We start from the raw sequence: 17,958 nt of genomic DNA, 5'->3' as shown, positions 1-17,958 counted from the left end.
GTCCTGTCAATGTCATGCGTTTCATGAACAACATTATTTTAAAAGGACCCATTTGAGCGCTCATCAGCATCTTCCACTGTAGTCTCCCAAAGACCCCCTCATCAGAAGGACCCAGAGACAGCTGTCAGAATGGAATCTTTAGCGTCCCCGTGTGGACAAAGCAAGAGCTGCCTGCCTGTGTCATTAAACATCTGTTACGTAAATTATATAAAACCCCAACAAATGACTGAAATCCTTGCGATTCTGTCTCATCTAAAGGCTTTCCTTTATCCAGCCAATAAACATGATTGGTCAAGGTAAGTATTTATTAGTGTTATGACATATTTATATTGCACGTTGTAAATTGCCTGCCAAACCCACTTACCAAATGGACATTTGAAACAACCAATCACGTTGTCTTATAATTCACAGCAAGATAATTGTCTTGGAAAGTAACCAATAGGATCCATGTACATTACAACATCCAACTTCCGGGAAAACGATAAACTTGTGGCCTGTCCATGTGAAGCATAGCAGCAGTCTGAAGTCGCGTTTGAAGGAATACAACACCGAAAGGTAAGAAGGAACGCTAATAAATCCCAGGCCACTAATTATTGCAAGATTATTTTCATTTTTGACATCACTGGACTTGAGGTTACCTGGGATATAACAACTGATAACGTTATATTCATGTGATTTGAGAGAAAGTTTGCAAACTATCATCAGAAAACCTCACGCTTGTTAGCTTGCAGTTAGCTAGCTAGCTAAGTCTTTGCAACGGAGCAGTGAACTTGCCCAATATGTTTTAAATATTATTTTCAGATGCACCTCTTGAAAATGGCATTACGAAGGTTGAATCCATAAACTGTATAATGTAAAAGGAACGCCTTATAAAGCTGTTGTTTCAGATAATAAGGCTAAGTTAGTAGTAGCATCGATTGAATGGAAATGCTAACAGTTAGCGTCAGTGCCTCATTGTCTGTTAGGCTTGCTCTCCAGTTTCAGCTGGTGTACCAAAGGGATCTGAGTTGACTTAACGTTGTTTTGGTCGAAAATGAGACCGATGTTTCCGTTGAAAATCATAGTGTAAAACGATGGCGTATGAAGGAAGTGGTGGTCTCACGACTAACTGTTAGGTAAGGACCTCATTTATAATGATGATGACGTTTCCACTTGTCGACTCGTTACCATGTCGTATCGCCAAGCTGGTTGCTGGTATCAGGTGTCATCTAACGTTACGAACCACATCTAGCGGTTCGACGCCAGGCGTGAAGCGTTAAGTTAACGTTTGTCGACTTTTTGTGCAGAGACTTGGTGTTGGAAGTCTGCTCACCTTGAGTCCAGGTGGTCCACTTTGCTGGTAACTTCGATGGGCCCACACAGTATAGCCTACTGACGATGGTGAACACGAATGTTGTTTTCCTTGGCATGTGTTGTGTTGTCGTTTTACGGAACCCCGTAGCAGTTGCTAAAGACCCCGAACGTTGGCGGAAAAACGTTAGTTGCATTCTTGAGCGCTCATGTCATTACACCCCAATGTGTCTTATTTATTTATTTTTTATTCTGTAGCATGGCCGAGAACGACGTTGAGACTGAGCTGTTGGACTACGAAGACGACGAGGAGCCGCAAACCGCCCCGGAGAGCGTGACCCCCGCGGGCAAGAAGGAAGTCAAGGGCTCATACGTCTCCATCCACAGCTCCGGCTTTCGCGACTTCCTGCTCAAACCAGAACTGCTCCGAGCCATCGTCGACTGTGGGTTCGAACATCCCTCAGAAGGTGCCTGCAATGCAAACACCATTTGTTTCAAGTGATCATAAATGACGCCACACCTGTTGTCTTAGTAGTGCTGATGTGCTCTATCACTTAACTGTTAAGTTTATTATGGCCCATGCTGAGTTGGAATTGCACGCGCACAGTAGGCCTACACACAGCAGTTATTTGCTCTTAACCTTGACCACTTGTGTCCACAGTCCAGCATGAATGCATCCCTCAGGCCATTCTGGGCATGGACATCCTGTGCCAGGCCAAGTCGGGTATGGGCAAAACGGCCGTGTTCGTGCTCGCCACCCTGCAACAGATCGAGCCCGTTGACGGACAGGTGAGGGAAAAAACCCAGGCACACCTGGGCTAACATGCTCATGCACCTAGTGACTGACACTTTATTTTCATTTTAAGGTGGTGATTAGGGTTGGGTATCGAGAATCGATGGGAACCGGGACTAGCTTTCCAATTCTCCCGGAATCGTTCAAAAGTTTAAATTTCAATTCCTAGTATCGATTCCCAGTCCGCGAACCGGAAGAAGAAGCTGCTAAACACCAACGAAGAAGGTGTTTGCATAACCAAGCTGAGGCAACAAGAAGACGATTTATGTTGTAGTTGAAAACAGCCCTGTGAGAAATTTATAGTAAATGTCATTCAGAAAGACCGTTGGTTAGCTAGCTCATTTAAAATATCCAAACTTTTTTGACCCTGCCTTTTACAAGAATCGTAATCGAGAATCGTTAGGAACTGGAATCGAAACAAGGAATCGGAATCGGTCAAATTCAAACGATACCCAACCCTAGTTGTGATACATGTGGCAACTGTTTGAGCAATGTTGCTGGGCAACCACATGACCTGTTCCACTTAATTGGATGATCTTGACTCGTTGCCTACTGATGATTTAAAGTGCAGAACCACAGTAATGTGGAACATTGTCCAGCTCAAACAGTTGCCCCATATATCATCAGACTTGCACCCCATACGTTCATTCATTGCATGCCTTCTCTCCTGGTATACTTCATCTATCCATCCTGATCTCTTTTCACTTTGCTCTTCACTCACTCCTATTCATTGTCCTCTCTCTCTCTCTCTCTCTCTCTCTCTCTCTCTCTCTCTCTCTCTCTCTCTCTCTCTCTCTCTCTCTCTCTCTCTCTCTCTCTCTCTCTCTCTCTCCCCCTCCCTCCCCCCTGTTCCATCCTGTCTGTCCTCTTCTTTATCTGTCGATTGTCTTTCTGTCTGTTTCTCGTTTTTTGACAGACTGTCTTTCTGTTGCTCTGTTTACACACTGTGTGTCTCTTCCTATTGCCCCATGCATCAGACTTACACCCCATTCACTCATTCTATGCATTCTATCTCTCCTGGTTTACTTCATCTCTCTGTCCTGTTCTTTTCACCACTTGGCTTTTGGACTCCACCTCTGTCCTATTCACTCCTATTAATCGTCCTATCTCTCTCCCCCTCTTCCATCCTGTCTGTCCTTTTCTTTATCTGCTGATTTGTCTTTCTGTTTGTCTCGTTTTTTGACTGTCTTTCTGCCTCTTTTGCTTTGTTTACTCACTCTGTGTGTCCCTCCCCTTCCCCTCTGGTCAATTGCATTGCCCTATCCCACCCATAGCATCTATTTATTTTTTAAATGTACATACTGTATTTATTCTTATAGCAGGCCTTACTGCCCTTATTCTATTCTTTAACTGTTATTTTATGTTCTTGTTGAGTGTCGTTCTCAAGAGCAAAGATAAACCGGAGTCAAATTCCTTGTTTGTTTACGCAAACCTGGCCAATAAAGCTGATTCTGATTCCGATTCTGATGTGTGTGTGATTCCGATTTTGATGTGTGATTCTGATTCTGATGTGTGTGTGATTCCGATTCCCCCAGGTGGCCGTGCTGGTGATGTGCCACACGCGCGAGCTGGCGTTCCAGATCAGCAAGGAGTACGAGCGCTTCTCCAAGTACATGCCCACGGTCAAGTGCGCCGTGTTCTTCGGCGGCATGTCCATCAAGAAGGACGAGGAGGTGCTGCGCAAGAACTGCCCGCACATCGTGGTGGGCACGCCCGGCCGCATCCTGGCACTGGCGCGCAACAAGACGCTCAACCTCAAGACCGTCAAGCACTTCGTGCTGGACGAGTGCGACAAGATGCTGGAGCAGCTGGGTAAGGAGGAGGAGGAGGAGGAGGAAGAGGAGAGAGGAAGGCTGTTTTTTTTTACTCTGTCTTAGTTCATGTATATATATATTTTTTCCCCTTTATCATGATTGGAGAAGGAAGAGGAGAGGAGGAAGGCTGGTTTACTTTCATTTTTTTTTTTTTTTAAGTACATGTGTGTGTTCTTTTTTTTTTTGGGGGGGGGGGTCTTTATCAAGAGCCAATAATTACATTTAACCGTAAACAATTTAAAAGTTGGTCAAACTACATTAAGGGCAATAGTTATGAAAAATAACCCGGGTCTGACTTGAACCTGGATCCCAGAGGGCATTCAGACCCAAATGTGATGAGGGTGCTACTAGTGGCCCCCCTGAATGACTTGATTGTTGTGTTCAAAAGCACCAACAGATATGCTTGCTTTGTGACTTGCATTGGCGAGCACTGGGATACTTACACAGAAGATTCATAATTACTCAGGCATTTTTTGTGACGTGAAAAACAAATCTGGCTGGCTGTGATCGTGGGGAAGTGACAGCTGCATGTTAAACCGGTGTGACGAGAACGTCGGGAGAGTGAACGTTCTCAAGGAACATGTGGGCTCGTCAAATGCGACATGATATTTTAGAGCCCTTAAATTGTTGCAGAACTAAATATTTTGTTAGAAACGATTCAAAACCCGTTTTGAACAACAATCAACTATCGGCGCTGAATTTCCCATAACCCCCCCTCCTGGAGCGTGAGCAGTATAGTTGTTGGGTTTCCTGTCAATAACTCGACATCCAGGTCCAGGACATCTGGCGAACATCCTTTTGTGACGTGCAGGACCTCTTGCTGCTGTGACTAGAGCGTCTGCTTAGAGACCCTATGCAATTTTTTCATAGTCATAAAAGCGCTCAGAAATCGTTGTTTTGCTTGACTGACCAGTTTCATCGAAAACGGTAATATTTATCGTCTGCTTAATGTAAAGGAGGATGACCCGGAGAGGAGATGCTGCCTGTGTGTGTGTGACTGGTCTGTATTGCGGTGAAAGGGCAGCAGAGGACCTAAAATGTTTTTGTTTGTCTGTCCGACCCGTCTCTTGCAGACATGCGGCGCGACGTGCAGGACATCTTCCGGCTGACGCCCCACGAGAAGCAGTGCATGATGTTCAGCGCCACGCTCAGCAAGGAGATCCGGCCCGTCTGCCGCAAGTTCATGCAGGACGTGAGTACGCTGGGTGCCCGGTCTGTCCGTCCGTCCGTCCGTCCGTCAGTAAGGGATGGCGTGAGTGCAGGATGTGAGGAAGAATAATAACAATAATAATAATAATACGTTTATTTTATATAGCGCCTTTCTCAAACCCAAGGTCGCTTTACAGAGGAGGGAAAATACAGTAGAAACAAAGAAAATACACAATATACAACAATGAAAATACAACTGACAAACAAACAATACGACAAAGAAGCTAAATGTACAGGGCTATGTGTTGGGTGTGGAGGAGAAATGATCATTGAACAAAAAGGACGCTGTTAGGCCGTCCGTCTGTCTGTCAGTAAGGGATAGCGTGAGTGCAGGACCTGAGTACGCTGGGTGTCCCGTTCGTTCGTCCGTCTGTCAGTAAGGGATAGTGTGCACTTCCTAGTGTTGATTACCTTCTGTGATTTTTTATTTTTTTTTGTGTTTTTACAGTGCAAGCTCTACTTACTTTCGCATAATATACAAAGTGTACTGTACATGTGTCTATGCATGCAGCTTCCTCAGGTTTGCTACATTGCGTGAGCGTGAGCGATTGAAGCTGGCCGTGGCCGTGTGAGCAGTCGTTTGTGTACGTCCTCCTTGTGCGCGGTCCAGCTTGACCTGACATCACTTGTCATTTCAACAGCGGTCCTTAAAAGACTGCGTTGTTGAAACAGGCTGACTTTTTTTTTTGTTATCATTATTAGCCAATTCACATAAAAAGTGAACAAATGTGCTGATTGTAGAATGATTGATTGCTGGCCCCCCTGGGATGTGGGTCTTGGATCAGTTTTTTTTGGCTGATGTGGTTTATCTTGCTGCTGGTGCGGATGTCGAGTGCTCCCGGGCAATGTCGTCATGTTTTCTCAGATCTTTGTGTTGTTAAACAGTAACTTCCTGTCCAGCTTAGCCCCACACACACACACTCAAGCACACACACTCGCACACCTGTATGCCCTTACCTGAATGCTCCTGATCATATTGCACAATGCTCTTGATTAGCTTGGTCAATTGGTTGGCACTGATGTGTTCAGTCACGCAGACTATGCAACAAAGAGAACCTACACAGAGCATGCAGAGTTGGACTGAACATGGAGCATAACAGGGTTGAAAGTTCTCAGGCTCTGTGTGTGCCGGAATTCAGCCACGGGCCAACATTGACATAATATGCATGTGTCTCAACATGCGACTTCCCCTCCTGTTTTTGTGTGTGTGTGATTTGTAGCTGGTCTAGGGGTGTGAGCGTTTATTTGCGTACGTCAGCATTTCTTTTTGTACTTGGTCCAGCTTGACCTGACGTCACCTGAAGTCGTTGAAATAATAGTTGATTTACCATTAATAATTTTTCTGCTTTTGGTTTTCTATGTTGATATATATTTTGGCGTCCACTATTAATTGGAACACAATATTAGGTGCTAGTTCCATTGAGCGCGACCGTGTGTTTTTAATGAGGCATTAGAGAGGAGAGAATTCATAATAGGAAATGGGAAATGAGAAAAATAAATAAATAAATATAATAAAATATATACATTTTAAATTTAAAATAATAAACTAACCCGAGCTCTCCCTGTGCCCCTGCCCAGCCCATGGAGGTGTTTGTGGACGACGAGACGAAGCTGACTCTGCACGGCCTGCAGCAGTACTACAGCAAGCTCAAGGACAGCGAGAAGAACCGCAAGCTCTTCGACCTGCTCGACGTGCTGGAGTTCAACCAGGTAAAGCAGCTCGCCATCTCCATCCGTCTCCGTGCAATGCAAAGGAGAACAATGTGGTCATTAAATTGTGCTGAACTTGAGGCTGATGAATATCGACGACATCGATTATGGTTTGGATACAGCACCAGAACATCATGAATGTCCATACAATCCATGATCAAGGGATATTTTGTTCTCAATCCCACACTGACTCCAGACCATTTAGAGTGTAGCCATGTGTTGAAGATGACTAACAATAGTCTACTCTATACACTATAGTAGTATTTTAGTTTACCCGACCACAAGTGAGAAAAATGTCAAAGAACCTGAATGATCACGTCACTGGCCCGAATTTGGAGTATCCACTCCCTCGCTCCGTGGTCCACTGTATGGTGAATAACGACTACATATGTGTTGACCACTATGTAGTGAATGAGTGGACGGTCCCATTTCGGCTATTGATTGCTATAGAATAAATGCAAAAAATTGCACATCAATTACTATAGCATGAATGCAAAAATGACGCATTGATTTCTATAGAATGAACACTAGAATGGCACGTATAGACGTGTACATATGTGCGTTGGGTCTGTGGTTTGGAAAACTCAGTCTTTGATTTCACCTTTTGATTTCTATAGAATAAATGCAAAAATTACACATTGATCACTATAGCATGAATGCAAAACTTACACATTGATTTCTATAGACTGAACACTAGAACGGCACGTAAAGATGCGTACATATGTGCGTTGGGTCTGTGGTTTGGAAAACTCGGTCCTCGATTTCACCTACACGTTGATTTTCATACAACAAGCGCTAAAATGACACGTGTGTACATACTGTATGTGCATTTTGTCTGTGGTTTGGAGACTCTTGGTGTCTCTGTGATGAGGGCTCTGCAAATAAATGGGTTTTATTTAAATGTTGACCCGACCGGTCTCTGTTGCCTGCTGTTCCCTGGTGCTGCCTGTAGGTGGTGATCTTTGTGAAGTCGGTGCCGCGCTGTGTGGCGCTGTCCCAGCTGCTGGTGGAGCAGAACTTCCCCGCCATCGCCATCCACAGGGGCATGGAGCAGGAAGAGAGGTACTGAGACACACACACATACACACACACACACACACACACACACACACACACACACACACACACACACACACACACACACACACACACACACAGGATCATGGAGCAGGAGGAGAGGTACACACGCACACACACACACACAGGAGCAGAACTTCCCCGCCATCGCCATCCACAGGGGCATGGAGCAGGAGGAGAGGTACTGAGACACACACACACACACACGGGATCATGGACCAGGAGGAGAGGTACTCACACACACACACACACGGGATTATGGAGCAGGAGGAGAGGTACTGTCGTCAACGTACACACACACACACACACACACACACACACGCTCACTCGGACCAGGTGAGGTACTCTCCTCTGCCCAATCGCGACCCCACACATGTTAGATGTTGAATGTTTTCATTCACATGAGGTTTATGCTCATTCATATTCAAAAGGTGTGTGCGTGTGTGTGTGTGTGTGTGTGTATATATAGTACAACTCCACCAGAGTGCAGTACAATCCAGTCATGTTGCCCTGATATTAGGTGCTGAAGTACTTTATTCTTTTTTTACTAAGTCTGGATGTCACTTTCCAGCCAGTTATTTGTATAAATCTTATGTAGATTCTCAGTCAGCTGAAACAAACTGATTCATATTGGGTGTGTTTGTCTGCGTAGGTTGTCACGGTATCAACAGTTCAAAGACTTCCAGAGGCGGATCCTGGTGGCCACCAACCTCTTCGGCAGAGGGATGGACATCGAGCGCGTCAACATCGTCTTCAACTACGACATGCCTGAGGACTCCGACACCTACCTGCACAGGGTGAGTGTGTAAACGCGTGCACACACACACACACACACACACACATCCAAGAACCCTGACTCTTACCTGCAGTGTTGTCCACAGAACACACACACACACACACCATATCCAAGAACCCTGACTCTTACCTGCAGTGTTGTCCACAGAACACACACACACCACACACACACCTCTTTAGTCTGCATCATTTCATTTCAATAATTTCATGTCCAGTGATTTCCAACTTGAGTACACCGGTTGTTAGCTGTTCAGTGTTTTGGTGTTTGATTGGTCACCACGCCCTTCCTGTTGTGTTGGTAATAGGTGTTTGATTGGTCACCGTGCCCTTCCTGTTGTCTTGGTAACAGGTGGCGCGTGCGGGTCGTTTCGGCACAAAGGGTCTGGCGGTCACGTTTGTGTCGGACGAGACAGACGCCAAAATTCTGAACGACGTGCAGGACCGGTTCGAGGTGAACGTGGCCGAGCTGCCGGAGGAAATTGACATCTCCACCTACAGTAAGCTCCGCCAGTCTCGCCTTGTCTGGTCTTACCTGACCTCCGCCATTCTCGCCTTGTCTTGCCTTACCTGGCCTCTGCCAGTTATGGCTAAGGATGCTAGTCCTTTGTGTATTTGTCTGTATTTTGGGGAAATGTGTTTAGTCAGTAGGCTGCTTCTTCATCATGGACCATGATGTTCATCCTTGTGTATTTGGGGATATGTGTTTAGTCAGTAGACTACTACGCTATCATGGCATGGCAGAATTACGGGCCGTTGGTCCCTTATGATGGCTTAATAAAGTGCCTGTCACTCAAACTGCATAGAATAGCAGTGATATGCAATATGATTGATAGTCTCATGTGTTACACATGGAGATTGTGAGTCTTGTATTTAACATTGCCCCCCCCCCCCCTCTTTCCTCTCTCTAGTCGAGCAGTCCAGATGAGGTGTCCAAACCACCCCACCACCCCACCCTGGTGGACCCCGCAGACTTCCGTTGCCCCCTCCGCCCCACCCTACCTCACCTGTTTTTTTTTAATTTTTTTTAATATAATTTCCCGTGTGTGTGTGTGTGTGTGTGTGTTTGTGTGTGTGTGTGCGTGTGTTTGGTGTCGGAGTTCATCTCTCTCCCTCTACCCACTCCCTCCCTTTCTCCCTCTCTCCCTCCGTCCTCCTCTTCTTAATGTCCTGTCCCTCACCATGTGTCTGTAAATGAATTCACTTTTTTGTGAATTAATTTTATTGTACCAATGGAAAAAGAGTCCGGTGTTTTAGTTTGGTGTTCTCGTAACGATCATGGTTGTTCATTGGTTTTAAAAGGAAAGGATTTTTTTATACAATGTCAGCTGAATATTGTTTTTTTTTTTATTATTAAACCTAATGGTATTCTAAACACTCAATGTGTCTTGCTTTGTTGCTTGTACCTTGCATAGCTGTGAATTTCATTGGTCTTTGGGAGATGGGGGAAATAGGTTTCATTGATGCATTGCAATGCTGATTTGAGAGATTCTACAGCCATAATTGGGCCGTTACGTGCTTTTCAACTTTATACAGCCTGAACTGGCAATGACCACTTCCAACTCAAATATTTTAATTTGAAGGAACTAAATAAGTAAAAAAAAAAAAACCTGATCAAAGTGCACTGCACAGAGGTTTCCACAGGGGGGAGCTGTTTGATTTCCACAGTCCAACTCCAGATTCATGCCCTGTCCCGTTGCCTTGGAAGGGAAATGACAGCCTCTGGCACTCTTGAACATGAAATCTGACCTGTCAGGGTGTATTGCATCTCCAATAGTCGTGACCTGTGGGCTGTTTGGCAGAGTACGTGTTTTGATCGGAGTAGAGAAGCTGGCAGTAGGATTGGAGAGGTTGCTGAGTGCAGAGGCTGTCACTTGTGAGTGAAGATTATGGTTTTGTCCCACCAAAACTACCATACCTACATATGCTTCAACTTAAAACTAATTAATGGACCAATTCGGCAGTGATTTGATGTTTGATTAATTAGGCCTTACTCATTAGCATGGTAACGGATGGGATGCAAAGGCCATCTTGTCACACGGACAAATGGGGATTATTAAAAGTTTCAATTTTGTGTAACCAAGCCTACTTGTCTTAAGACAACAGCTTAATTGAAGTTGCTTGGTTTTGTCTATTGCATCAGTTGGCTAGACTAGATCAATCGGTTGTATACTAGACTATGTTAATCAGTCATACTGATTATATGTATTGTGGTGTTTATCCACTGGCTGTAGAGAGCTGTAAAGAGATGAAGGTATTTTAAACAGGCATGAAGTTAGACAGACCCAATAGAGATTTGGTACTGAAATGAGATGAACCCAACATAAATTATACAAACACAACTCTGGCACCAATGTGAGTTTTTTTTTAATTTTTATTAGACCCTCTGGGCCAATTACAACAGAGTTCCAGGATGAATCCCGATGAAATTCCGTAATTTACCAGAAATGGTGGGTGCTCCTGGTGCTCTTCCGTATTACAAAATGATCAGTGAAAACAAGAACCAACTGATCCCAACAGCTCACCATCAATCAACCCTCCTGTGTCATCGTCGTAACTTCAATCAAATGAAACCGGCATGCCGGTGTGTGTCAGAATCAGGGAGGGGACCACACACACACACACATACACACTGCGATGATTCATGTTGGCACAGACGGCTAATGCTCTCAAAAACCCTTTTGCCAAAAATATATCTAGTCACCTGTCTTCCCACCGTGTACATGCACCTTGTAACAAATGGTGGGGTGGTGGGGTAAGAGACCCATCCAAGCCTGCGCTATACAGGTTGAAGGGGGACAGATATTTCTGGTCAACAGTGTCAACATTATCTTCTGCCCTGGAGAGAAGATTGTGAGTGAGTTGTGTTGTGTTGTGTTTGACTGTACAGGCTGTTGTCCATCCCCTACACTGCTGCTTTCTATGTTATGCATTGAGCTATAGGCAGGAGGTGGGTAAGCTGTCAAGTTATGTCTCGACACTTTCACGCAACCAATGTATGAACATAGTTCAGTCACTTTGGCAGTTGCCTACAGTGGGATAGACCGGTGTTAGACCAACGTCAACAACTGATGTCTTACAACCACTGGCTTCAACGTTTACAAAGTCAATTCGTTCATCATCAACAGTACTTAAACAAAATGAAAATACTTTTTACAACTTAAGTACAAACTGGAAAGCTTGCATTTTTGTTTGTTTTGCTGAAAATACGTCAGTGCAAGTCCTACGACGGCTTGACTGCAATCTCTAGCGTCGACCTCAGAGGTTTATTTCTGGAAGTTTCCGTGCCCCCTTTTTAAGCTGGCACTACCTCCACTCCCCCTCTGAGTCACTATAACTACTGAATCAACCAGACAAAACACTTGGGAACATGTGCCTGTCTGACTGTTGTTGAGTGTTTTTCTAAATCCGACCAGAATTTGGTCTTGGTATCAGTGAATTGCCTAAACGTGCTGTCCACTGCTGTCGACGTGGACGTTGTTTTAAACAAGAGACCTGGTGACGTTATCCTTACATAGCATTTTACAAAAGGCTTATGACATCACAATCAAACCCGGAATAGGACAAGGAAAGCCGACGGCCTTCTCCAAACTCCCAACGTCCCTCTTTATCGTGAAAGAGAGGTGGAGTTCTACGTAGTGCGGTTTTCCGAGGAGAGGGAAGCGAGGGAACGAGAGGCGGGATCGTTCCCGTGTCCTCAAGCGACAGCTCGTTTTTAGTTACCCTGGTATCGGTCTGCCACTAAAAAGAGCCAAGCCCTAACTATAATCAGGGGCACACACACACACACACACACACACACACACACACACACACACAGACACACAGACACACACACACACACACACACACACACACACACACACACACACACACACACACACACACACACACACACACACACACACACACATGCCACCAACACATAAATCTCCCGCTCTCTCTTTCTGGAACGTTCGTCCGTGGACCACACAGACATGAAGAGAGGGAAGAGACTGAGGGTGGGGAAAAAAAAAACAAAAGAAAGTCTGTTCTTAACCACACTTTTTCTGGGTCTTGGGAGGTGAACACAGTCATTTGCCCAACAGTACCACACACACACACACACACACACACACACACACACACACACACACACACACACACACACACACACACACACACACACACACACACATCTTGGAATAAATATAACACATGTTCAGCATGATGGGGTAATTGCCATGAGGCTTAAGCCTAAACTCCTTGGTGACAGTCAATCCAGGCTTCACAGTCAGACTTTGTTTTTGGTTGATTGCATTGTGAGATGCCTTGGTGGTATTGTCTGCTCACATGCTTGGACGTAACAAAGCCTTTCTACCACATACTCTCAGTTACTCACTCAGTATGGCGAGCCAGCCTGTCCTTGGATTAAACTGCACCTCTAAACCTTGTGCATGGAAGCTCATCATTTAATGATTATGTTATGTCCACATGATCCATTCAATTAGATTGTCGAATCAGGCGTAGCCAGACAGACTTGTATTAAATTACAACGGCAAAGCATTTGAATTTGTGAAAGCCAGCCCAAACTTCTCAAGGTGGGAATAGAAGGAGCATTGAAGGAATTTTGTCTGAGAGCTAGTAGCCTTGTAGTTTACATTTTCAGCTAACTTCCCGTTGTCTCAGATCAGTAAACTCTGTAATGCCTAATCTGGTGAGACTAGCATGGGTCTGTATGTTTGTGGCTGTGTAGGTAGGCCTATAGCTTTCCTGACAAGTTAAATGGCAGTCAAGAGTTTTGTTGTAAACCTAGCGTGCTAGTTACCAAAGCATAGCTAAAAGGGTGGTGTAATCCTGCACACTGTGGCTTTAAATGGTGGTCACGGCAACACAGTCCACCTCTCTGTTGGCATCGGATGAGGTCTGTCTATTTTCAGTGACCCACGTTCACTACATAGCATTCACTCAAGGTTGTGTGTGTGTGTGTGTATGTGTGTGCGTGTGTGTGTGTGTGTGTGCGTGTGTCTGTATATAAATGTAACGGAAGAAATGCATAGACCTCTTCTGGCTAAATAGTTGAGGATTAATTTGATGAGCAGTCCTGCAATAAAAAAAATATTGACGCAACATCAAACCGTTGGCTTACAGAGGAACCTTTGCTCGTCGCAAAAGGTACTCTCAGAGAGGAACACAAAGAACTGCGAAAGAACAAGACCCGGAGAGAAGACAGAAAGAACAGAACCAAAAACAAAACCAAATTAGGCTCAGTCGAATTCCGGAATATTCTAGAAGACCAGAGCTGTCGTCACTCCCCAAATCCCACCCCAGTACCCCGACCGGCAGAAGGTGAACTGCATGCCCAGCCTGCGGTCATAATGATCTCAAATCACACCCAGGCTCGAAAAATTGACCTCAAGTTGAGGCCTGTCAATCAAACCAACCCTGGTCCAGGGTCTCCGGACCACGTCAGTTCACTGGACTGATAGCAGAGGTCAATCCAGCCAACCTCAGCACCAGAACCAGGCCCAGACTCCAGACTCAGCTCACTTCAACTGTCCAGCACTGCAGTCCTACTGAACTATACATCTGAAAGGCCCATTCATGTCAAACAAGGATAATCTCCCCCCCCCCTTAACTCATCACCCAGGACAAAGTGCAAATCCCAGTCTCGATCAAACTGATCGTCCAAGTTGGGTCCAAAACAGTTGTCGTCGTCTTTCGCTCTCTCGCTCTCTCTCCCTCTTTTGTCGTTTTTTAGTCCAAAACACCAGTTGCCCCCCCCCACACACTTGTCTCTCCTTTATCCCCCCCTCTCTCTTCCCTCTCTCTCTCTCTCTCTCTCGTCCGTTTCTCTTCCTCTCTTCCTCTCTAGTCCAGGAACTTGTGGGTGTCTCCGTACATCCAGCGCTTGGGCGGCAGCGCCGCCTCGTTCAGGTGGCCGCAGTCCTCGCTGCTGCAGCGGCACGACTGGATGAACATGACGGCGCGCGCCACGCGGGTGCCACCGGGGCACTGGAAGGGCACCTGGACGGTGCGGGAGCGGGCGGGCTGGCAGCAGCGTCGGCCGTCGACGCAGACGCCACAGTGGTTGGGCCGGTAGAGGCGGACGCTGCGGCAGCCGGCGTAGGTGAGGCGCACAGGCTCGGGGGACCTCCGGGTGCGCGTGCACTTCTTCCCTCTCTGTGACGGGGCGGAGGAGAGAGGGAGAGAGGGAGAGAGGGAGAGGGAGAGAGGGAGGGGGGGGAGAGAGAGTGAGAGAGTGAGAGTGAGGGGGGGGGGAGAGAGAGAGGGTGAGAGAGAGAGGGAGAGAGGGACAGAGGGAGTTAGAGAGAGAGAAGGAGAGAGAGGGAGAGGGGGGGAGAGAGGGAGAGAGAGGGAGAGGGGGAGAGAGAGGGAGAGAGAAAGAAGGTGAGAGGGAGAGAGGGAGTTAGAGAGAGAGAAGGAGAGAGAGAGAGTGAGAGGGAGAGAGGGAGTTAGAGAGAGAGGCAGGGAGAGAGAGGGAGAGAGGGAGAGAGAGGGAGAGAGAGGGGGGGGGGAGAAAAAGAGGTTCAACCGCCTTTTATTGACTCAAACACAATACACACATTGATAAATACATTCACACATTAAAACCCCAATGCATCATATATTAAAAGAGAGGGAGAGAGGGAGAGAGAGGTGACTGTGTATTCTGTGTTCATGTTTATACATTGTATGCTTTATCTCTGTTTTCTTTCTATTGTGACACTACTGTGTTATTTGTAACACTAGCGTTGCCAACACTGTACCAAACAGTCATGCTAATAAAGCATCTTTGAATTGAATTGGGAGAGAGAGAGAAAGAGGGAGAGGGAGAGGGAGAGAGGGGGATATGAATGAAAGGTGGAGATGGTAGGGGAGAGATATTACGGCATGATGAAAGGATGGAGAGAGATAGAGAGAGACAGACAGATAGAGAGAGAGAGAGAGAGAGAGAGAGAGAGAGAGATAGAGGGGAGAACAAATTATGAAAGGTGGAGAGGGTAGGGAGAGATATTATGAGGGCATGATGAAAGGTTGGAGAGAGAGAGAGAGGAAATCAGAGAGGATAATGCAAGGATGGAGGGAGGACAGAGAGGTGTTTGGGGGAGAACAGAGAGAGATGACAGGGTGAAGAGAGAGAGGAGGAAATGGCGATGACAGAAGAAGTGAGAGGGAAGGAAAGAGTTAAAGGGGAGGGGTAGGTAGAGGAGAGGGGGATAAGAGAGTGTGATGACAGAGGAAGAGAAAGGGGGATGAGAGAAGTGAGAGAGGGAAGGAAAGAGTTAAAGGGGAAGGGTAGGTAGAGGAGAGGGGGATGAGAGAGTGTGATGACAGAGGAAGAGAGAGGGGGATGAGAGAAGTGAGAGAGGAGGAATGAGGGTTGATGTGGGTGGAAAGAAATGATGGTGGGACAGAGATGACAAAGGGGAGACGGAGGGAGAGAGAGAGAGAGAGGGAAGAAAAGATGGAAAGAAAAGAAGGAAGACAGGAAGAAGAATATGAGTGAAAGAAGAGACAAAAGAGTAGCACGAGAGAGAGAGAGAGAGAGAGAGAGAGAGAGAGAGACAACAATACATTGTTCCCAGGCAACAACACTTTACATGTCACAACGTCGACACTTACAACGCCACCAGAGACACTATCCCATGGATCCACTGGGGGAAATGCTCATGTTTACGTGCGTATAAAACCCAAGAACAACACGCCGATCGCACACTGGCAAGTGCTGACACGGGGGAGGCCGAGAGAGGACTCCGCTCCTGACATAACACTGCTAGGCAACACTGGCCCCAACACATCATCTCTCAGTGCAACAGAGCACAGTACTGCTGCTGCCTATCCTTGGCCAAAACCTGCCCACTTGCTCTAGGCTGAGAACAGTCCAAGACTGCCCGTCATAGTGCCCGAATATGCAAAGCAGAGTTGTCAGAGGGGAACTATATGCTTTTAAAAGTAGGGTTTGGCAGAGTGGGACTATCCCTTTAAAGGTAGGGTCTGTCTGAGGGGGACTACCCCTTTAAAGCTAGGGTTTGTCTGAGGGGGACTACTCCTTTAAAGCCAGGGTTTGTCTGAGGGGGACTACTCCTTTAAAGCCAGGGTTTGTCTGAAGGGAACTACATCTTTAAAAGCAGGGTTGAGGCTGTCAGAAGGGAACTACAACTTTAAAGGCAGTGTTTATCAGGGGGAGACTACCCCTTTAAAGGCAGCGTTTATCAGGGGGGACTACACCTTTAAAGGCAGCGTTTATCAGAGGGGGACTACACCTTTAAAGGCAGCGTTTATCAGAGGGGGACTACACCTTTAAAGGCAGCGTTTATCAGACGGGGACTACACCTTTAAAGGCAGCGTTTATCAGACGGGGACTACCCCTACCCCTTTAAAGGCAGCGTTTATCAGACGGAGACTACCCCTTTAAAGGCAGCGTTTATCAGACGGGGACTACCCCTTTAAAGGCAGCATTTATCAGACGGGGACTACCCCTTTAAAGGCAGCGTTTATCAGACGGGGACTACCCCTTTAAAGGCAGCGTTTATCAGACGGGGACTACTCCTTTAAAGGCAGCGTTTATCAGACGTGGAGACTACCCCTTTAAAGGCAGCGTTTATCAGGGAGAACTACCCCTTTAAAGGCAGCGTTTATCAGGGGGGACTACCCCTTTAAAGGCAGCGTTTATCAGACGGGGAGACTACCCCTTTAAAGGCAGCGTTTATCAGGGGGGACTACCCCTTTAAAGGCAGCGTTTATCAGGGGGGGACTACCCCTTTAAAGGCAGCGTTTATTGGGGGGGACTACACCTTTAAAGGCAGCGTTTATCAGGGGCGGACTACCCCTTTAAAGGCAGCGTTTATCAGACGGGGACTACCCTTTAAAGGCAGCGTTTATCAGGCGAGGACTACTCCTTTAAAGGCAGTGTTTATCAGGGAGGACTACCCCTTTAAAGGCAGCGTTTATCAGACGGGGACTACTCCTTTAAAGGCAGCGTTTATCAGAGGGGGACTACCCCTTTAACTCATTCACTGCCATTGACGTCTATAGACGTCAATTGCCTTTTTCAATGGGGAGGGCTCCTGGGTGGGCTTGGGAACGATCTGGCACAGTTTCAGGCTTGTAAACAGACTGTACTAGCGATCCGAACCGCTAGACGGCAGCAGTACCATTTGGATGATTAGTATCTGCCCAGCGTTTATCAGGGGGAGACTACCCCTTTAAAGGCAGCGTTTATCAGACGGGGAGCCGGCCTCTCAGGCTGGCTGCCCCGGGGCTGTGTCCCCTGCCACACAAAGAGTCCGT

General features: G+C 46.5%; 2 protein-coding genes across 2 annotated transcripts in view; one reads left to right on the top strand and one right to left on the bottom strand.

Moving 5' to 3' along the window:
* The first annotated feature begins 447 nt into the window (after positions 1-447).
* Positions 448-10,063, top strand: ddx39aa (DEAD (Asp-Glu-Ala-Asp) box polypeptide 39Aa). Its single transcript, XM_062539974.1, has 10 exons — positions 448-555; positions 1,549-1,757; positions 1,952-2,079; positions 3,619-3,895; positions 4,971-5,089; positions 6,685-6,816; positions 7,769-7,878; positions 8,546-8,690; positions 9,038-9,185; positions 9,597-10,063. Exons 2-10 carry the CDS (start codon positions 1,550-1,552, stop codon positions 9,611-9,613), a joined length of 1,284 nt encoding a protein of 427 aa, XP_062395958.1. The 5' UTR covers positions 448-555; position 1,549; the 3' UTR covers positions 9,614-10,063.
* A 4,441-nt stretch (positions 10,064-14,504) lies between these two features.
* Positions 14,505-17,958, bottom strand: part of LOC134071035 (CCN family member 1-like) — a 20,493-nt gene continuing 17,039 nt past the window's right edge. Inside the window, exon 5 of the mRNA XM_062527638.1 lies at positions 14,505-14,847. Within this exon, the coding sequence (XP_062383622.1) occupies positions 14,536-14,847 (312 nt within the window). The 3' untranslated portion in view covers positions 14,505-14,535. The remainder of the gene's footprint in view (positions 14,848-17,958) is intronic.

Source organism: Sardina pilchardus, chromosome 1 (assembly GCF_963854185.1).
Source record: "Sardina pilchardus chromosome 1, fSarPil1.1, whole genome shotgun sequence".
NCBI classification, from domain to species: domain Eukaryota; kingdom Metazoa; phylum Chordata; class Actinopteri; order Clupeiformes; family Clupeidae; genus Sardina; species Sardina pilchardus.
The sequence above is the reverse complement of the archived record's forward strand: the minus strand, read 5'-3'. Positions and strand labels throughout refer to the sequence as shown.